The 22,658-nt window shown below is 46.2% G+C and overlaps 1 protein-coding gene across 1 annotated transcript; it reads left to right on the forward strand.

Moving 5' to 3' along the window:
- Nucleotides 1–11,102: 11,102 nt before the first annotated feature.
- On the forward strand, nt 11,103–20,667 carry LOC308260311 (attractin-like protein 1; the record flags this gene model as incomplete). Its single annotated transcript, XM_080691617.1, is given in 6 exon segments — nt 11,103–11,213; nt 16,119–16,138; nt 17,477–17,519; nt 18,812–19,064; nt 19,131–20,282; nt 20,285–20,667. Coding segments are annotated over 6 exon segments (1,962 nt in total).
- Between the last annotated feature and the right edge of the window lie 1,991 nt (nt 20,668–22,658).

The raw sequence follows: 22,658 nt of genomic DNA on the forward strand, positions 1-22,658 counted from the left end.
ATCTGGGTATACCACTCCTGGGTATCTTTCCAAAGGGTTGAAATCAGAGAACTACATTAACATATGCATACCCATGTTCATAGCAGCACAATTTATAATAGCCAAAATATGGAACCAACCTAGATCTCCATCAACAGATGAATGGATTGCATAAGTATGGGAAATACACACAATGTAATCTATTCAGCTATCAAGAAGAATAAAATAATAGCATTTGCAAGGAGGTGGAAGGAACTGGAGAACATTATGTTAAGTGAGATTAGTCAAGCACAGAAAGAGAAGGGATTTATGTTTTCTCTAATATGCCCAAGCTAGGGAATAGTGGTAATACCAGAGGGACTCCAGATGATGGAGGGGAAATCTCAGCAAAGCTTGAATGGAAGGATAGGAGAGGAAGAAAGTGGGGGTTGTTCAACAGAGGAGCGACATACGAATATGTGTAATAGTATAAATATAACGAGATTAACCTGGACACTCTTTATTGGGCAGGGGGAAGGGAAATGGGAGGGGCATGAAGCACAATCTAAATGTACACCATTTTCAATATGTTCCATTTATAAATAAAAAAAAATAGTGGTTTGTAGCTCAGAGGCCAGATTCCTTTGGGTTCAACTCCCAGTACCAAACAAACAAAAACCTGTCATGACTTCTCCAAGCATTGTAGTTACCCCCTAAGCTCTTACCTATTTGGAAGGTATCAGGTATAAGTGTAGCTCCAAATTAAAGGATCTGAAATCTAGGGCAGGGTCTAATGATTCTATCTCCAACACCCCATATGGAATTGGTACTTGCAAGCATTCTAAGCTCTGGGTCAACCCAATGGAGCTCTTGGCCAGGTGTACATGCTCAATGTGCAGCAGCTTTTCTCCCAGTCCTCACTACTCAGCTCCGGCTGCTCCTTGAGGGTTTTCAATGTTGTTAGGTGTTCCTCAGTCTGAACTCAACTTACCCTTATTCTAATCTCTTTGGTTCCCACCTCCTTCACCATTACTTGATCCATTTTCAATTATTCTCCTCCTGCCAATCTGCTGACTTTGTTTTATCTGTTCCCTCTGTTCTGTTCTCTCAGGCTGGGGACTGGCTCTGGATCCTGCAGGAGAAACATGAAGTAGGGATCAAGTTCCAATCTCTGCTACTGGCTCCAGAGAACTTTATTTTATGTTATTCATTCATTCATTCATTCATTCATTCATTCATTGTCATTCTTGGGATGCAACCCAGGGGCATTCAACCTCCATGCTACACCTCAGTCCTATATTTATTCTTTTATTTGGAAACTTGATCTCACTAATATGCAGAGTCTCACAAGTTGCTGAGACTAGTTGCAAACCTGTGATCCTCCTGCCTCAGCCTCTCAAGTACAGGAATTACAAGCATTTGCCATCATGCCCGGCTTTGCAGAGCACTTGAAACATACATATCAGGCTTTGTCAGAAATACCGGGTAAGAAAGAATGCAGATGACCCTGCAAGGCACACAGTGTCTCTGACTGACATTTAGCACATAAGGAGGATCCATAGCTCTCCAACCATAGAAAATGAATTTTTCTTTTTTTTCTTTTTTGCCAGTCTGGGGATAGAACCCAGGGGCATTCGACCTCTGAGCTAAACCCCTGCCCTGCTTTCTTTATTCATTTTTTTTTTGGTGGAACTGGGTTTCCTGGAAGCCCTTCTACCTCCGGGCTACATTCCCAGGCCTATTTTATACTTTTTATTTGGAAACAGGGTCTCTTAAGCCAGCGAGGCTGGCTTTGAACATGCATGATCTTCCTGTCTCTGCCTCCCAAGTGCAAGAATTACAAGTGTGCACCACCAAACCCGGCCTATTTTTTTATTATTTATTTTGAAACAGGGTCTCAATAAGTTGCAGAGGGCCTCACTAAGTAGCTGAGGCTGTCTGCGCACCGCAGTCTCAGTCTCCCTAATGCTGGGATTACAAGTGTGCACCACCACGCCCAGCTGAAAATGAATTTTTCGTCCTCTGTAGTGCTTTTGGAAGAATAGTCTGAAGTCCACAATAAAATGCATTCAGCCACATATGAATTTCAGCCTCATAAGACCCTGATTAGAGACTCCAGCCTCACCTTACTGCACTTGTTGCACTGTGTTGTCAGCAGTTTCCTATGTCTCCAAGGAGGAGTGCAGGAGTCAGAAACCTGGGTCTGCTCTCCATGCATTCCCACACCCACTGAAGGACCTGACACCTAATAACACACAAAGTTTGCCCCTGGTCTAAGCCCGTGGGTGGGAGAGTGGTGACTAAGCATTCCACTGTTGTCTTAACAATTTTTAGTCCCAGAGAATCCGAGAAATGGAAGCTGTGAAAGGCTTTTAACATTAAAAGAGCTGTCCTTCCTTTTTTTCTTTTTCATACTGGGAATTGAAGCCAGGAACATTCTACCTTTGAACTACCGCCCCCACAATTATTTCTAACTTTAATATTTCCATAAAATAACAAATCCTGGTTCTAAAAAGTATCTGTCTGTGGAGAAGAGGAAAAAAAATTATTGCAACAGCAAAGAATGAATTCTTGGGAGGACAGGACTTTTGCACAGAGCAGGAAACTAGAAGGCAAAGCAGAGTAGAGAAATTGCAGGAGGTCTGAATGTTCTTTCCTGTTCCTGAACTCAAAATTGATTTAACTGTATTCTCAGAGATGCAAAGCTGTGAGCGGGCAGAGAGAATATAATTTGGTGGTGACCCTCTGTTGTTGGCTGATAGTACTTGTTTTATAACCCAATAACAAAAAGCCCCTGGAGGAAATTCTGACGAAAGATGAAGGCTGAGAAAGAACTTGAACACTTACAGCAAGTTGAACATCTCTGTCCTTGTGATTCTACTGTGTAATGCTGAGCCCTCTGGACTCTGAATGCAGTGATCCTTTCAGATGAAACCAACACTTTACCCAGGACAGAACTGGTTCTGCAAAGCAGTCCCACTCCTCCAACACAGTGGATGGGATTGGGCTTCCCCTTCCAAGGTCCCCTCCACTTGCTGGTGTAAGGAACAGGAAGGTTTGGTCCAGGGAAGAGGCTGAGCAGACCAGGGCTGCTCCAATCCTTGTGCTTCCATCTACAGGTATAACCTCCTGGATCAGATTGACCCAAGTGTGGCAGGGCAACCTTCTGGTGAGGGTTTTCCATCTACGTAGGATGCTCCCTCTTTTCAGCTCCTCCTCTTGGAAGTTACATTCATGTGTCTCCAAGGTTGAGTGCACCCTGAGGAATTTATCAAGGTTGGGCCTTTCTCCATCACTGCCTAAGCCATGAGGAGAGGACACCACCACCACAACACAAACGGACCCATAACAACCCTGGGGTTATTACAGAGCACATCTAGTGATCTGCTCATGCTCTAAGTCCTGGGATTGATTGTATCTCCAGATTAACAGAATGCTGTTCATGGCCAAAAGGCCTCCATAGGAGGAATTTGGCTCAGGGATAGAATCTGAATTTCCTCTTCCCACTCCCTTTGGCCATAGAGCCACATGATCTAAAAATCAGGCTGAAGAAGACTCAGCTGTCCACACCTGCGGAGCCCACCTGGCCCTGTGTAGCTCTGCCGGTAGCTGACCTCATCCCGACTCTACTCATGACCTGGCAGTTTTGATACTCTCAGCTGACTCTCTGGCATCCAGGGTGAAATTGTCTACCCTGAGATTTTATCAACCAGCCTTTCCTCCACCCTCGCTCACACACCTACAGGATGGGCATTGCCTTATAGGTCTCTGAACAGAAAATGATCCATGTAAATAGAGAAATGATCCACTATTTCTCAGATTTCTGAATCCCTTCTTCCATTAGGATGGAACAGCTTTTCCTCTCCTGACTGTGGGCCTGGGGTCCACTGGGGCATCTCTTCTTATTTCAATAGGATTCACTCCAGCCAGCTGCTAATAGATTCCTGTCCTTCATGTCTCTATTGATACCTGCTTGGTAGATGTTCTCCCATCCTCCATCCTGACACCTACCCTCAGAAACTGCCTCAATACTGGGGCTTAACAGGCGGAGAAGGCAAGACTGCAGATTCAAGAAAAAACCGCTCAAGTGTCATTGCCCAACACAAACTGAAAATCTTTAGCTGTGCCTGGTGGCACACACCTTTGAGCCCAGTTAGGTGGGAAGCTGAAACAGAAGAATCACAAGTTTCAGGCCATAACATAGTAATGTAGCAAGATCTTGTTTCAAAATAATAAAAATAAAAAGGGCTGGGTATGTAGATTAGAGGTAGAATGTCCCTGAGTTCAATCCACAGCATACACACACAAACCAAAAAAAAAAACCTCAAAAAACAACAAATAAGTTAAAAATATACAAAAATTTTCTTTTTATCCAACCTCCTGAATTTGGAGAAAACTTACTGCTGTGAGCCTCAGCTTTCTCATGTACACAATGACCAGTGGAGACTCAATCAAGGAAGTTCACCAGGTTAACAGGGAGGTGGTGTTACCTGGGCCCCACAGGATGCAGTTTGGAGACAGATACAGATTCTCTGCAAACTATGGCTGATCTTTTCACCAGTTGGTTTTGGATTTCTGGTGCCCAGGACTGAACTCAGGAACTTGTTTATACTAAACACTGGCCCTAGCCCTGAACTTAGCCTTTTACCCAGGCAGGGAAAGTTTGCTGACCTTGCACGTGTTGAGATTCCCAAAGGGGAGGGCTGGCACTAAGCCTGTGGCAGCTGCCACCACTGCCTGCATGAACCAGTGCACTTACTTGCCACCAACACTATTGGGACCCAGAGTTGTGCTCTTTCTCACTCTCTACTATCCTGGATCCCCCTTCTGCCCCAGCCCTCCTCCTTCAGACCCAGAGATCCAGGCCCCAGCCTTCTTCCCTCACACCCAGGGACCCAGGCACAGCATCCTCCCTCAGACCTAGATCCGGGTGTCCTCATTAAAGTGCCCCAGTCCTGGCCCATAGATGCTGGGTTACTGTGGACATTGTAGAACAGGGCATTCAATCTAAAGGTAAGATACTGGCTGTCAGCATAGATGGATATGGGGAATTGAGACGGCTCTGGAGGAAAGAACACACAGGCCCAGAAGTGGGAGATTGCCAAGGGTATACAAATACGTTGGCTTCACTTCATAGCAGGAAAAGGCCTCAGAGGTTTGGGGTGCAGCCTGAGAAATGCTCAAGAAATCAGTGTAAAAACATGTGGGGCAGGATTAGCCTGGGGAGTCACAACTGTGACCCCAGGACTTGGGAGGCTGAGGCAGGAAGTTTGTAAACCAAGGCCAGCTTCTGCAGTCTGCTGAAAACCTGGTTCAAAATAGAATATAAAACGGTCTGAGGGCAGAGCTCAGAGTCACAACACTCGAGTTTAATCTGCAGTATTAAAAAAAGGTTGTGGATGGCGTCACAGGGGCCAGTTTAGGCAACATGAGGACAGGATAACTACCCCAACTAGTCCCTACGTGGCTGCTGTGGACAGTGGGGGCAGCACTGCCTCCTGTGCACAGGTCCAGTGCAGACAATGGTGAAACAGTGTAGAACACTGACTAGGGCCTGAGTGTAAACTATGGGCATAGCAGTATGGATAATGGCTGGGAAAGCCCGTGGGGACATGTGAGGAAAGTGGTTGTAGACGCTGCCAAACGGAAACAGTATGGGATGTCAACATCCACACTGGCTAGGGGAACCAGGGTAGACCAGTTGGGGAGAGGAATGGACTCTGACCTGAGTAGCCAGTGTAAATGGTGATGGTGGTGTTGTACATGGCTTGAGGTGCAGACAGTGGGTTTGGAGGCAGCTCACATGCAGAACTCAATGTACACAGGGGGTCATAGGCAGCAGGAATGGCTCCTCCCAACTCTGGTTTTCCACTATACAGACATCGTCCCCGCCATGTACCTGGTTCCAGGACAGCAGCATCAAGAAGTTGGTGATGTCAAATGTGTCAGTCATGGTTCCAGTCACCTGCTCTCACTTCTCTCTTCCAGTCATCTGGGCAATTCATTCAGGTGTAATGACCAGGTGACTTGGGTGAGCAGGTGCCTCCTGATAAGGACACAATAGTTCATTAGCAAGGGCTCTGGGTTTCCATGGTGTTCTAGAGTCGTGCTAGGGAGAGAACAATGGGAGAGGTCAGTTTCTATCTCTGGTCACTCCACAGGACCCAGTAGCAGTGAAGGACTACTGAAGGGTCCAGCATGGCCTGGTTCAAATCCGAGCTTTGTCCCTAAGTAGCTGGGTGGCCATGGACAAGCCTTAGTTTCTTTTTTTGTTAACTAGATAATGAAGAAATTATGGGAAATTAAAATGTATGCAGCAAAAGTTGAGCTTGGTGGTACTAGTCTGTAACCAGTATTAGGCTGAGGCTGAAGGTTCACATGTTTGAAGACAGTCAAAAAACTCAAAGAAGCCCAGAGAAATTTAGCAAAGATCCTGTTTTGAAACAAAAAGGAACTGGGCATGTTGGTGCACATTTGCAAAGCCAACAAGTGGGAAGCTGAGACAAGAAGATCAGAGGTTCATGGCCGGCCTCAGCAAATTAGTAAGACACTGTTTAAAAATAAAATGGAAAAATAGTTGGGGATCTATTTCAGAGGTAGAAACTCCTGGGATCAATCACCATTACTACAAAACAAATGAAAAAAAAATTGTAAAAGCAGAAAAGGTAAAATTCTCCTAGGTTCATCCTCTGATATCAAAAAACAATAAAAAGGAAAGAATGAAAATAAAAGGATATATGCAGCAAACTACCAGAATGCTGTTTGGCACATAATGAGTGCTCAATAAATAGTGCTTGCTTGGGAAATTGGACACTAAGCAATGATAGAGAACCCCCCTCCACCCTGCCTTCATGGGGTACAGGTCCCCAGGCAAAGATGGGTATTCCCCTGGCAGGGATGACCAAGACAGAGCAGGGCTGGGATGGGAGACTCAGATGTGTCTTCTGAGTCTGAAGTTGGAAAGGAGAGTGCTGTGCAAAGAAAATGAAGAAGGAACACGAATGAGCAGGAAGTGGCAGAGCTGGCCTTCACCACAAGGTCCCTGTGACTCCAAAATCCTACTCACTGGACCTAAACCATCACTCTGGTGACTCCTAATCCTGACACTTCCCTGGGGCTCTTCCTGTCATGCCCTGAGTAACTGCTGATGGAAGCTTTCTCCTTTACTGATTCTCTTTATTCTTCAGCCTAAAACCAAGAACCAGAACACTAGCTTTGCTGGATCCACAGGAAATGCCATTTGTGCTATTGTTTGTGCCAGGCACTGTGCTGAGCACTTGATATTTGCTAGTGACCCACCAGAATGCCTAGGCAGGTGTCTGGCACCTAGGGGTGTTGGTGGGTGGGATGGAGAAACCAAGATCTCTTACGCAGGTGTCTGCCATACCTTCCCTGGTACACATGAAAATGACCCCAGGGTCCCATGAGATGCTCCGGGAATCCAGGCAGCTCTCCTTGCTGTGCATGAGGCTACCTGGCCTCCCTCCTCTCTGATTCAACTTTTCCTTTGCCAACAAAAGCAGGATCAGAAACTAACAGACATAAGGAGCTGGTGGGGACAGGCAAGGGGGCCAGCCCAGGAAGTGTCCCCTTCTACCTGGGCATGGTGATGCACAGCTATAATCACACTGCTTGGGATGGTAAAACAGAATTGCAGGCTCAATGCAAGACTCTGCAACTTAGTAAGACTCTCAGCAGCCTAGAGTAATGACAACTGTTTCTGAAAAAAGAAAAAAAAAAAAACTAAAGAAAGCAAAGCGGGTATAGCGCAGAGCTCCCTGAGTTCAATCCCCAGTATTAAGAAAGAAAGAAAATAAAGTGACTCCTTCAACGGTTTCTTCTAGATAAATTTCTGTACTATTACAAAGTAAAGGAGTCTTGTAGAAGACACTACTGTCAAAGCTCATACTGGTGGGTGAGAAAGGAGCTCAGGATCTGCATGTGCAGTGTTTCCTTCATGCTTGCCCTTGGGCTTCAAGGTTTTCCTTTCCTGGGGTCTCTGCTCTCTCCCTGGACCACAGCCCATCTTCCACCATTGCCCTGCCCTCCACTTTGGTCCTAGTGGGGAATCTGCAGTGGAACCCACACTGCTCCCCTTGTGCCCCCTTTGCCTTCATGGCAATTCCTCTAGTTCTTTCATTCCCCATCCCGTCAGCTCACCCAGCAGAGGGAGCCAGGACTCTGCTTTCCAGCTGCCCCTCTGGAACTTGTTGAACTGGCAGGTGGTGTTGGCTTCAAACTCCACATGCAAATGGAACACCACCAGTGAGGCTCCTGCTGATCTGTATCTGGCCTGGTGGCCTAGTATTGCATCTGTTGGGGCTCCTCTGAGAGGCTGGACCCCACATGGGGTGGAAGACAGCCTCCTTGCAGGCAGCTCCGGCCACTCCCTCCACATTCACATCACCTGCATCATCTTGCTCCGGGCTGCAGACACTGCAGCCAGCATGGCAGCATCAGGGAGTCATCCAAGAAGCACCTGCCAGGAGCTCACACATCCACCATCCTGGTCCCCACAGGAAATCAGGGCACCACTTACTAATGGTTACTGTACTTGTGAGGATGAGACAGGAGGGCTGCCTGTTCCTTGAGAACAGCCTCAGCAACTGAGGAAGACTCTAGCTCACAGGTAGAATGCTCCTGGGTTCAATCCCCCAACTCCCAAAGAACCCACAAGATGGGAGAGGAAAACAGGGCAGCCATGAAAGGTGTGACACAGGTCTCCCATGGTGGCCCAGCAACTCTGATGTCCGGGTGGTGTTTGTAGGACCAAAATGTGGAGCCAAGGTTATGAAATAGGATTCACCAAGTGAGAGAGCCCCTTGCAAGGTTGCCACACACCTGACAACCAAATGTGATGGTGTATTTGGGGCACATCGAGTTTCACTGGTGTTCTTATGGCCCAAACCTACCCATGCTGGACGTTCCTGCACAGCTAAAGTCTCCAGACCAACCTCTGTTGCTACCATTTCCAAACCAAAAAATCTGCACTACCAGAAGTTACCACCTGTGTTTCTGTCCAACCTCTTGGGCAGGTGCCCTGTGGGTATCTTCACATCCTCACCCCTCTCAGGCTCAGACGTGCAATTTCAACTCTGATTCCTTCAGAGTCTGGGTCTCTGCACCATGGTTCTTAACCCCACCTCCCTCTAGAAAATGTGATCCTAGACCTAGAAAGGAATCAGAACTCTGGCACCAAAACCTGCTGCAAAAAATAACCACCCCAGCCTGTAGTCTTCAGCTCAAACACGATGGGCAGTGTCACACTGGATATAGGGGTCATATGTCAACTCATACTCAGATAGTGCAGCCTAAGTTCCCTGAATCCTCTGAATGCAAGTCACCACGACCAGTGAACTCATGAGTATATTCGAAGCCTCAGCAGCACACATGAACTCTTCAAGTTTGTTCTACCCAGTACAATGTCTCTTGGGTTCTACCTACTCTCCCTTTTGCCCCCACCAACCCCTAAGGCCAGATTCTTCCTGTGTACACCCCATTCAAACCCACAAAACCTGCACCCAATACCTCCTGCCAGCAACATCCAGGTCCTCAGGCTGCTTACAAAACAAATTCATCACAAAATCTGCCTAAATATATTTTTATGGCCAGAAACTGCTGCTCTTCTCACCCCAGTCCCTGCACAGGCCTGGCAAGCCATCCATCACTGAGCTTCACCCCCTGACATAAATCATCTTTCTATTCAAGAATAGTGAGCAATTGAAAAATGAAACTAAGAAAACAAATCCAGAGTTTTGCAACATAAATACATAATAACGCTGGGCATGGTGGTACATGTTTATAATCTCAGTGCTGTGGAGGCTGAGTCAGGAGGAGCAGAGGAATGAAGCCAGCTTCAGCAACAACTGTTTCAAAATAAAATTAGGGCTCTAAGTTTGTGCCTCTGTGCAGGGGACCCCTGGGTTCAATTTCCAGTACCACAAAAAGAATAAAGAATAAGGAGACCCATTTTCTATCTGCAGCCCTTTGTACACTCAGGTGACCTCTCTTTTTCTCTCCGTGTGCTGCCTCTGGTAGGTGCACAGGCACAGCCAAAGCTGAATTGTTTGCCACACTGATCACACGCCGAGGGCTTCTTTCCCCTGTGGAACCGCTCAAGTTAGTGCAGGCATGAGGTACACAGGAAGGCCTTTCCACATTCTTGGCTCCTGTAACGCTTCTCCCCTGTGGGCCTTCTGCTGACCAGGAACCCTGATTTGTGGCTGAAGCCTTTGCCACATTGGGCACATATATATGGTTTCTACCCTGTTCACTTGCCCTGTCTCCTACCATCCTTGTAATCCTTAGGCTGCAGACAAATGCCCCTTAATCGGTGCCCATGATACAGCATCCTGGGGCTAAAGCACCGCGGCCCAGAGCCTAGGAGCCCAGCCACCCTCAGCCCTCTTCCGGCTTCCCGCCTAGACCCGCGCACGCGCAGTCACACACCCGGCACCACCATTACCACCCGCCCAGCCACCGCGGCCCTCGCACAGGCCTGGCCTTTCCGGGGCTCAGGCCGCGGCTGTGCAGCAGGACTCACCAGGTCAGGATGGCCGTCCTGGTTCTGCTGCATGATCCTCTCGGCCCCGCCAGTCAGCACCGCGGGCGCCTTGGAGTCACCTCCATAGCGCGGCGGGGTGCGGCCACAGCGCTGCCTCGCGCATGACTATGGCGGCGCTTCTGCCCCAACCGGAAGTGCGCGTGGTCTGAGGGAACTGGCGGCCCAGAAGCCTCTGCGTCGGCGGGAAAAACGCACAGGGCGGGGCTTGGCGCCTGGGTCCCCAGGGGCAGGCTGCGGTGGTGCTGGTCCAGACTTTGGCATGGGCCTGGGGAGCACTGTTGGACCTCCTCAGGGCGCCCCCAGGGGAAGTGTCAGGCTCAAAGTCCAGCTCCATTTCCTCCTGAGCCATGGCGGAGACTGCAGACAGGCAGCGCAGGCAGTGCTCAGCTTCTGGTGCTTAGCTATGGGCTCCCAAGACTCCCTGCAGGACTGAGCTGCTAGGGCCAAGTGGCTGAGGCTTGAGGTGGGGGCTGGGGTGGAGAAAAGTAGGAGAGGAGAGGGAAGGAGGATGCTGAGGAAGAAGGGAGGATGTTAGAGAGAGAGGGCAGAAGGCTGGGAGGTCGTGTTGGTGGGTGAGAAAATGAAGAAAGGTCGGAGGGGAAAAGAGGAGTTGAGGGAAGACAAGGATGGAGGAAGGAAGAATCAAAGGAAGAAAGATGGAAAGACGCTAGTTGCCTATGCAAGGCAGAGGGTAAGAGGAGGAAGGCAAGGGAACACAAAGCACAGAAAAGAGAAAAGGTCGAGGTGTGGGAAGAGGAGAGAGGGAGGACAGAGGGAGAGGAGCAGGAGGGGAGGAAACTAGGCAGTGGCAGAACTCATGCTGAGGTCTTTCCTGTGGAGGGCCATCAGCAGCTGGCTACATCAGCAGCAGCTGCCCCTCAGCGCTAGAACTGAGGACCCGACAATTGGGCCAGCCCAGCCAGGAGGCCCCAGCAGCTCCACCTCCGGACTTGGTCCAGCGCCCCATGCTCCAGCCATACCCGGAGGCTCCTCCACCTGTGATGGGTGATTTTCCCATCCTTCCCCCTCACACCTCGATGACAGTTGGGGTTTGGCTTTTTGTTACTGGGGTTGTACTTTTTGTTACTGACCGATCTCACTTTGCATAATGTTTCCCAATTCCATCCATTTCCGTGTAATGATATAATTTTGTTCTTCTTCATGGCTGAGTAAAATTTTATTGTATTCAATGAAATCCATTAATCTGTTTTGTAATCCATTCATCTGTTGATTGACATCTTTGCTGGTTCCATAGTTTGACATTTGTGAGTTGTGTGGCTATTAACAAAGAGAATTCAGCACTTCATTCTAATACAAGAATTCTGCATTATGTAGTTTGTAATCTGTTTTGCATGGCACTTTCTGTTACTAATGGCAGATTCATAAAAATTAGGAAAACAGATATGATATAAAATGGAAAAGGCAGCGCAAGAATGTAGAAATATGTATTTCTGAAATTTCTGTGATAAATTATTTGTATGTGAATCACAGTAAAAATATTGGAATATATCTATTTATTTTTTAGTTTTATCAGATGTCCATTGTTATCATGTATACTCTTTTGCAATAATAAATATTGAATGAGTAAAAATGAGCCAATAACAGAAGAGATATACAAAAATTTTTCTGCTTGTTTTACAATTTAGAAAATTGAGCAACTCAATAACAACAATCCCCAGAGTTGTGAGACTTCCATTTGGTTTAGACTGAGCATGTCACCTGTGCTTAGATCCCAGGGATATTGACTTACTGAAAATCAAATATTTTCTTTGGAATAGGAACTGAAATTTAGACCAGAAAGGGCTCACTATATGATAGATTGGGGACGCATAGGCAGCATAGAGGGTGAGATTATTTTCAAGAATCCATAGCAGGATTGAGAGCATTATTTTGAAATGGGGGTTTCCTCCTTTATTGTGGTATTGTCTCTTTCTTCTGGAATATATTTTTTAATAAAAAAGTTCTTTGAGAGGGAATGTGACTTTCTACATTTAATTAAAACTTGCAAGAATACTTTTAGTCACTCAAGTGCTGTGGCTACTGTGTGTGTGTGTGTGTGTGTGTGTGTGTGTGTGTGTGTGTGTGTGTGTGTTAATGAGGATATTTCTGTGAGCTATACTTCCATTATTTTATCTTTTAAAACTGGGTCTCACTATTTTACTCTGTTGCTGAGGAGTTTGATAACTTGCTGAGACTGGCCTCAAACCTGTGACCTCCTGTATCAGCCTTCCAAATGTTAGGATTATACATGTGAATTACCATGCCCAGCTTTGTTGCTGCTCATTGATTTTTTTTAAATTTTTTATTGGTGCATTATATTCATACATCATATTGGGGTAAAAAACTTGTGTGTACATACATGTACACATCACTGGATTAATCCCTACCCAATTCCCACCCCATTCCCTCCCTGTCCCTCATATCTTTGTGAACTTTGTCCAAAAATCATGATTTTGAATCTTGTGAATTAAGATGTGCCTGAATCCTTTCATTCCAAACAGGCAATAAAAAATAGGCTGGTGGTTTAAGTGAGATTGGGGAAAAGTGTTGAAATCCCTGGAGAATAGAAGGAAAACGTTAAATGATATCCGATAGGAGCTATTTTTTGTTATGTTCTGTGTCCTTGAATTGACCCTAAGGAGCCATCTTTTTCAGGAATAAGCCAGAGAGGACAGCACAAATGGCAGTCTCAGAAGTCTTGAGAACAGGTGTCCATTGGTGGCTATAAAACTGGCTTTCATCTGAGGAGACTCTCCTCTAAATTCTATGCATAGGCTTTTAGAATGCATATGAGATTTTGGCAAAACTCTAGTCTAACTATGGTATCTAAGTAACAGTTTCCCAAAAATTATAGACTAAAGAAATTCTGGAGCAAAGTTCACATGGCCATTCAGTCTAACTGTGAAGGCAAGAAACCATGGTGGTATAAATAAGTCCAAAGGCCATTGAGCTAAAAATGTGGAGGACTGTAAAGTTTGCATGTTTTGTAAGTGATTTTTTTCCATTGGAATTTTGTCAGTAATTACTAAAAATTGCAAGCTTTACAAATTTATTTTATTATTGGCCAGGCATGGTGGCTCACGCTTGTTATCCTAGCGCTTGGGAGGCGGAGACAAGAGGATCACGCTGGTTCGAAGCCAACCTTGCTGGCTTACAAGACTCTGTTTCCAAATAAAATATATAAAATAGGTCTGGGAGTGTAACCGCAGGTATAAGTGTGTCCAGGAAACCCAGTACCACCAAAATATATATATATATTATTGGCAACAATTATATTTTAATAACAGTACATAAGATGACAGAATCCAAAATCAAATTACATAAAAATATACAATTTCTTTGTACAGTAGGTGAGAAATCTATAGTATGGAAGAATTGAGGCAAAGAGATATGAAAGAAAACGTAGAAGGGTATGAGTGCAAATAACATTTTTAATAGTAAACCCACAAGTAGAAGACCTATAATTGTACATGCTTAATTTATCCAATTAACTTTAGGGAATTGCAGTGCAAACATAAACCTAACCAGAATTTTTTAGTATTTAGGGTAAATCACAGTAAGCCAAATTTAGAACCAGGCAAGGCCAGTGCCAGGGCCTCCAAGGCTGGGATCAGAGCCTGCCGAGGGGTGAGGCCAGTGCAGGGCCAGCGGAAGTGGGATTGGAGCCTGCTGTGAGGCAAGGCTGGTGTAAGATCCTTCGAGGCCAGGATCGTAGACTGCCGAGGGGTTAGGCCAGTGCCAGGGCCAGCAAGGCCAGGACCGGGGCCTGCTGTGACACAAGGCTGCTGCAAAGGCCTCCAAGAACAGGATCGGAGCCTTCTGAGGAGTTCGGCCAGTGCCAGGACCAGCCTGACCAGGATTGGGGCCTACTGTGAGGCAAGGCCAGAGCTGAGGCCTCCGATGCCGGGATGGGAACTTGCCGAGGGGTGAGGCCGGACACTAGGCCAGCGTGACAGGATTGAAGCCTGCTGTGAGACAAGGCTGACGTTGGATCCTCTGAGGACGGGAAACGAGCCAGCCGAGGGGTGAGGGCGATCACAGGAACAGCAAGTTCAAGATTTGAGCCTGCCTTGAGGCAAGGCGGTGCTGGGGCCTCTGAAGAAGGGATCGGAGCCTCCCAAGTGGTGAGGCCAGAGCCGGAGTCAGCAGGTTAGGGATTGGGGTCTTCCATGAGGCAAGGTCATTGCTGTAGCCAGTGAGGCCAGGATCAGAGTTTACCAGGGGGAAAGGCTGGCTGCAGGGCCTTCAGGAGCAGAAACGGAACTTGCAATATGGCATACACAGAGAAACATCATAGAAAATAGAAAGTCAGATGCTTTTTCTACTATGCAAAAATTAGAAAGAAATGGGTAATGGGAGGAGAGCTAGTTGAAGAAAGAACCACATGGAAGAGCAATCAAGGTGACCAATCAGAGGGGATGGGATGGGGGAAGATGAAATCTCTTTAAAACGCATGATGTACGTAAACAAATGTATCAAAGTTAATCACCAAATGAAGCTTGGGATCGAGAGAGGGGGAGGGAATGGGACAGGGTCGGGATAAGGGCTAATTGGATGAAATATGCTTGTATACCCTCACAAGTCTTGTATTTCACTGTGAAGTTTGACTACAATGTGCCAATAAAAATTTATTTAAAAAAGAAAACAATGAATATCAAAGCAAAAATAAAATAAAGTAAAATAAATTTAGAACCTAGTTTTTTTTTTTTTAAGATCTTGGGGATAATGACTAATGTCATAGCCCTCAACAGCCATGTGTGTTTTCATCAGAATAAGTCTTGGAATAAAGAAAATATTTTCCATAGCAGCTGAGTTAAAACCAGTCACCAGAAATATCTTCAGTGGCACAACTGGTGGGAGAAGGGACACACCTAGAATGCATTCAATGTATGATCACACATTTTCCTGCAAATATTTCTGTAGTTGTATGCACCTAAGTAATACCAGGGAAAAACATACTTTGTTTCTGAGCATACCCATATGTGCCAGAAGGCTTTATGTCCTGCTATGACAGGAGATTTTATATTTTTACTTAAAATTGTGATAAAAAGCAGGGCATGGCAGTGCACACCTATAATCCCAGTCTTGAGAGGCTAAGACAGCAGGATTTTAGGTTTGAGGACAGCCTCCCCCATGCAGCAACACTCTCAGCAACGTACCAAGACTGTATTTTGAAACGAACACAAAATGTGGCTGGAGTGTAGCTCATATTTGGAGCACCTCTGGGTTCAATTTCCAGTACCCCCAAAAGTAGTAATATATATATATATATATATATATATATATATATATATAATTAAACCTTTCATTTCAACTATTTGAAGTATAAATTCATTGAGTAGACTCTCCCTTGTGTACCTATCACGGTTTCCATTTTCTGCTTTCATTTTCTGTAAACTTGCTATGAGGCCTTTCATTATATTGAATAACAGGACTTGGAATTCTCCTTGCATTTCTTGTAGGTCAGTATTCATGATTTCTGTTATTTCTTCACTGTTCCTAGTTCTCATGTTTTCAGGGTCCTCAGGCTTGTTTTTCTGATATCTTGGCATCTTGTCTTTTATGAGTATTAAGTCTGACCCAATCTTAATAGTAGGAATTTAGAGGCGTCAGCAGGTAAGTAGTGCTTTTTTCAATGGTGAGATGGGGGTAATGAAGAAGGAGCTGGGATGATGGGTACAGGAGTTGGGTAAAGTAGAGGATATTATTAGGTTAGTAAGAATTTAATAAGTTAGTATCTGGTTGAAAATGAGAGAAGGTTAGACAGTAGAACTCTTGTAGTTAGGATTTAAGTATGGAGATATGAAAGACCTAAAATATAAAACAAGGACATGCCGGGCGTGGTGGTGCACGCTTGTAATCCCCTCTCTTGGGAGGCAGAGACAGGAGGATCGCTTAGGAGACACTCTTCCAAATAAAAATGTAAAAATATGTCTGGGAGTGTAGCCCAGAGGTAGAAGGGCTTCCAGGAACCCCAGTACCACACACACACACACACACACACACACACACACACACACACACACACCAAACAAGGACATACAGTAAGAGAAAAAAATAAAGTTTGAGACAAGAGATGTAGGTAAGCTACAGTGAGGAGTGCTGTAAGAGGAATTGAGAGGAAGGAAGAAGCAAACAACCATGAATAAAATAACAAAACAAGTTACAAAAACTAATACTTATTAATCAAAGACAAAAAACAAACAACTGAAAGGAAAAAATAAGAAAGATAAAATAGAAAAAAGGACAAAAAGAAAAGAACTAGTGACAGTGTGAGAGAAAAAGAAAATAAACAAACAAGAACCAAAAAAAGGAAATAAAAGAACAACTGTCCTACTAATTTACATATATAAGGCTGGGCCCATATGAAATATGTATGTCTGCTCACTGTGGTAGATTCTGGAGTATATTCCAAAGTCTCTCCTTTTTTTATTTTTTTGGTAGTTCTGGGGTTCCAGTAAACCCTTCTACTCTCGGGCTACATACTCAGACCTATTTTTATACTTTTTATTTGGAAGCAGGGTCTCTTATACCAGCGCTGCTGGCTTCGAGCCTGAGCAATCCTCCTGGCTCCACTTTTCAAGTGCGGGGATTACATGCGTGCATCACCATGTCCGGCTAAAAGTCTCTCATTTGTTCTAGAACCTATTGGCAGCTTTTCATCCCACTCTGTGAGTGTTTGCGCACCTCTCTCACCTCTGACAGCTTTGTGTTTAGGTTTCAGGGTGCTGGGTGTCACTGTTAATCAGTTCCATGTAAATTCAGGGTTCTGTGTTTTTCCATCCTGTGCTCCACACAACCTGGGGCCCCGACACTCTCTGCCTAGGGCTCAGACCCTCTGTTCTGCAGCTGTGTTTCCCTACCCACACATGTGAAGGGCACCCAGTGTAGTGGAGCAACCCCCTGTGACCCTGTGCAGGGAGTGCACCTTAAGCACCTTTCCTGTGTCTCTAGAGGTTCTAACAGGAATAGCTCAACAGATCTTGTGGCTGCTCTGGTAAGTGTTCCAATGAGTATTGAGTAATGCAAGCATTTACCTGGCTGTACTGCTGCCTGGTGTCTGGAAGGCTGGCTGTACCACTGAGGGTGCCACCTTGTGTGAGTGCATGGGCTTTTGAACCTTATTTTCTGCATCCCTGAAGCATGGAGCCTGTTGCTTAAGATGTTGAAATTCTGAGGTCACATTCAAGTTCTTAGATTATTTTTTCTGGATTTCTTGAGGCTGCCGCACTGCTGTTGGCCAGAGCCAGCACTCACCACTTGGGGTGGCAGCCTGAGATGATTTGGTGCACAATGGTCTGGATCTCAGGAGGTGTGGTGAGCTTTTCTACCACTGGCAAGATGCTGCCACCATGGCACCCTTGGCCATGGTGTAGGTGAGATTATTTTCTAGTGTTGAGCTCTGCTCTGGATCCCTGGGGAGCTAGGAAGACATGACTCTGATGTCCCTGCTGCCACAGCTGCTCCCTTAGGTTAACAGGAAAACAGACTTAACAAAGGGACTAAAAAATGTCCTCTCCTTCCTAGACTGGGATGTTATTACATGTTCACATTTTACATTCAGCGTCACTTTTCCTATAAGATGGCAAAGAGCATTCTCTTTTTCTTTTTTTAATTGTTGCAGACCATGTGACTTGGCGCATGGGCCTGTCCCTGCAGAGGGATTTCTAGGACCTGGCCATATGGTGTATAGGGACTGGGAAGCTCAACTGTAAGCTGGGATCTCAGAGGCTCCTCCAGACCCACTGCATCCCCTTGCTCATCCTCTGAAATGTCCTCCACCATGATTCTGTTTTCAGGCTTCAGGCTTCTGGCTGCTGGCTTGCTGCAAGACTTTCGCTCCTGCCTCATGCCATCGGGAGTGTTTAATAATCTTTCTGAATCAGTTTAATTTTCACCTGCAGATGAAATCCTTAAGGGCTCTTCATGCACTCTAGCCTTGTTACTCTTGCCCTCTGGGAGCCACACAAGAAGCAAAGCCACCAGAAGTCCCTACATAGGAGGGAGGGAGAGTCCATCCCCTTTTGCTCAGTTGCCCATCTGCTCAGGAGCCTCTGAGCCCCATCCCTCCAAGCCTGATGGAGGTCTGCAGAACTGGCCAGAGATGCATCCTGGGATAGAAGGCAGAATAGGCAGAAGGACATCCTGTCAGTGTCAACTACCATCAGCAGAGGTCACTGGCCCAGCACTGAGTAAAATACATGCGAGACTGCATAGGAGACTGAGACACTGCCTCTTAACAGACTTGGTGACACTGTACCTGCCACAGCATAGTTCTCACCTTAGCAGCCAGCTGTCCTCAGATGGTCAACTCGGGAAGTTGGACTGCTCCTACCAAGGGGGTGTGTGGTCCCAAAACTGGAGCTCCTCAGGCAGGTCCAGACACACATACTGTGCAGCAGTCCCCTGCTGGACAATACAGAGCCTGGGAAAGACCACTCAGAGAGCCACACCAACCCAGGCCAGCTCCACCAGGCACAGCCACACTGGCCTTCAGCCTGCACCTTCATGCCTGTGCTCTTCATGTCCATGGGTGAACCTGGTGAGTACCTCAGGGCCTCTCATCCTTAGCCTAGCACATTCTGTATCTTTCTTGCATGTTCTCCAGTGTGTACAGACCCCTTTAAATATGCTGTCCTGGGCCCCGCCCCCGGCCCCTCGCGGAGCCGGCAGTTGGCGCGGGCGGTGAGCGCGGCGAGTGGGGCTCCGAGCCGCCCGCCAGGTGCCAGGCTCCGAGCGCCGGGTCGGGGGAAGCCGGGCGGCGATGCCCGCGCGCGATCGCAGCGGAGGCGCCCGTGGCGGCCATCTGCCCCCGCGCACCGGGCAGCGAGACGGGGGCCGGCGCCGCTGAGGGCGGCGGGCGGCGCGAGCATCCCCGGGCGGGCGGGCGGGGGCATGGAGCTGGGCGCCGGGGGTTCGCAGCCCGCCGTCCCGGGGCTGTGCGGCCGGGCGGGCGCCTCCTGGCTGCGGGACGGGCACCGCGCGCTGCTGTGCTACGGCGTCCTCTACCTGGCGCTGTACGCGCAGGTGTCCCAGTCCAAGCCCTGCGAGAGGCCTGGCTCCTGCTTCTCGGGCCGCTGTGTCAACTCCACCTGCGTCTGCGAGCCGGGCTGGGTGGGGGACCAGTGCCAGCACTGCAAGGGCCGGTTCAAGTTAACAGAACCTTCTGGATACTTAACAGATGGTCCAATTAACTATAAGTATAAAACTAAATGTACATGGCTAATTGAAGGCTATCCAAATGCAGTATTAAGATTGAGATTCAATCACTTTGCTACAGAATGTAGCTGGGATCATATGTATGTTTATGATGGAGATTCAATATATGCACCTTTAATAGCTGTACTTAGTGGCTTGATAGTCCCCGAGGTAAGGGGGAACGAAACTGTGCCTGAGGTCGTCACAACATCTGGCTACGCACTGTTACACTTTTTTAGTGATGCTGCCTATAATCTAACTGGCTTCAACATTTTTTATTCAATCAATTCTTGCCCTAACAATTGCTCTGGTCATGGAAAATGTACAACTAGTATCTCTGTCCAGAGTCAAGTGTACTGCGAATGTGATAAATACTGGAAGGGCGAGGCTTGCGACATCCCTTACTGTAAAGCCAATTGCGGCAGTCCAGATCACGGGTACTGTGACCTGACTGGAGAAAAACTGTGTGTCTGCAATGACAGCTGGCAAGGTCCTGATTGCTCCTTGAACTCCACTGAGTCGTACTGGATTCTGCCCAACGTTAAACCCTTCAGTCCCTCCGTAGTTATAATTTAGAAAGCAGTATATGGAATGTGGGAACTCTATCCAGGGGACCTCTCCAGAGATATGGACACTCTCTTGCCTTATATCAGGAAAACATCTTTATGTACGGAGGCAGGATTGAAACAATTGATGGCAATGTCACAGATGAATTGTGGGTGTTTAACATACACAGTCAGTCGTGGAGTACCAAAACTCCCACTGTGCTCGGACACGGCCAGCAGTATGCTGTAGAGGGACACTCGGCACATATTATGGAGTTGGACAGTAGAGATGTTGTCATGATCGTAATATTTGGATATTCTGCAATATATGGTTATACAAGCAGCATACAGGAATACCATATCTGTTTTGGTGGACTAATTTTGAAGTTATTTTGGGTATAAGACTGAAGAAAAATGAGTAAAGAGGTCAATACTGGGAATTGTTCTCAGCGTGGAAGATGGGTGATACCCATGTGACCCGGGAAGACAAGGAACACCCCTTCTCTGGATGGGCTGGAATTTTAATATCGTGATGAGTTTATGATTAGACAAATAGTTAAGTTGATGGAGATGCAGGTTCTTCTCAACAGGCCCAATGGTTAAATACCCCAGTAGTACTGAGCACAGAGGGCACCCACATCTAATTGCCCAATTCTATGCCTCTTTGGAGAAATTGCTGATTCTAGTGCTATCGTGGGGAAAATATAAACGATCCTGGAATATCTTCAAATTAAGGACATGCTCAGGAAAGTAATGGGTCATGTCAATTGGCCAGCGGAGTCAGCTTGAAGGGAGTCCTAGTGGTAAAATCTCACACAGTATGAGTTTCAAAATAATTTAGGAAAACAATAAATTGTAGACTATTAACGGAGAATCCAAAAGCTTACACTGACAGTGGACACAAGTAGAGGGGAAGAGAAACTTTTCGTTGTTTTCATTTTAGTAAAATGTCAACTGGTATTACTGAAATTGAAAAGTCATCATTTTGCAAAATTTGCCCTGGAAAATAACCCTCACTGATGCTCAGTGTCTGGGGAGGGCAGATTTTTGATGAGTTGTGCATGTTATTTAATTGTCTTTCCTACACATTGTTTATTAAGTACATGGGAAAATGTAATTATGTCCTTGAGAAACATTAATACCTTGTCTGGGTTATCAAAGTTAACGTTACAAATTGTGGGGACCTGGATGCCGTGCATCTGGATGTGATGCCTGGGAAGGAAACGTCATTTGCAGAGGGCCTCTGCAGACTTGTTCTGTAAAGTTCCAGACAGTAAATATTTTCGACTCTGTGGACTTTACACTTACTGTTTATTTACTCAGTCTGCCACGAGAGTGCAAAAGGAAGCCGTGTATACAGTATCTAAATGGATGCAATATGCCTAAGTCCCAACAGAGAACCAATGGAATGGTGAAATATTCGCAAACTGTACATCTATTTGGGTTAACTATCCAAAATTTATAAGGAACTCAAACAGCACCAAGAAAACAATAACTGGATTAAAAAGTACTCAAAGGGCCCGACTAGACATTTCTCAAAAGAGCATATGCAAATGGCCAAGAAACATGAAAACCTATTCAAGATTACCAGGGCAATGAAAATTAAAGACCCAATGAGATATTATTTCACACCTGTTAGAAGGGTTGGGGTAGCCAGGCGTGGTGGCGCACGCTTGTAATCCCCACGCTTGGGAGGCAGAGACAGGAGGTATCTTGCAGGTTCGAAGCCAACCACGCGCGCTGGCTTAGGAGACCCTGTTTCCAAATAAAAATATAAAGATAGGTCTGGGAGGGTAGCCCGGAGGTAGAAGGCCATCCAGGAGCCCCAATACCACACACACACACACACACACACACACACACACACACACACACACACACAAAGAAGGGTTGGGATAAAAAGTTTTGGCAAAATAACATAGAAAAGTTAATACTTGGTGAGAATTTGTTTTTTCTTCACAAAAGTGAGCGGCATGCTGGATTTGACTCGTGATTCATAGATCGCTGACCCCTGGCTGATAGTATTCTGCGTGGGATCGTCTAACCTGAATCTAATCCTGAAGCATTACTAGACAAATGTCAAATGAAGAACATTGTATTTGCAGAAGCAGGCGGGCTTCATTCTTCAAAAATGTCAATGTCTTAGGAGACAAAGAAGGGCTGAAAAAGTGTTTCAGATTAAAGAAGGCAAAAAAAACAAGACAAGAACATGCTGATGACGGGTGTGCCATGTAGTGGTGACAGCCAGTGATTTCAGACTAGATTGTATACCGGAGAAAGGAACCCTAGGAAGGATACTGTAGCTCAAATCAGAAATTAAAGCATTGTATTAAGTGTTGAATTTCTTGAAGCTGATACCTGTCATGTGGTCATGTAAAATGAAAGGGCTTCTT

This window comes from Muscardinus avellanarius, assembly GCF_963383645.1.
Source record: "Muscardinus avellanarius genome assembly, chromosome: 3".
NCBI lineage: Eukaryota > Metazoa > Chordata > Mammalia > Rodentia > Gliridae > Muscardinus > Muscardinus avellanarius.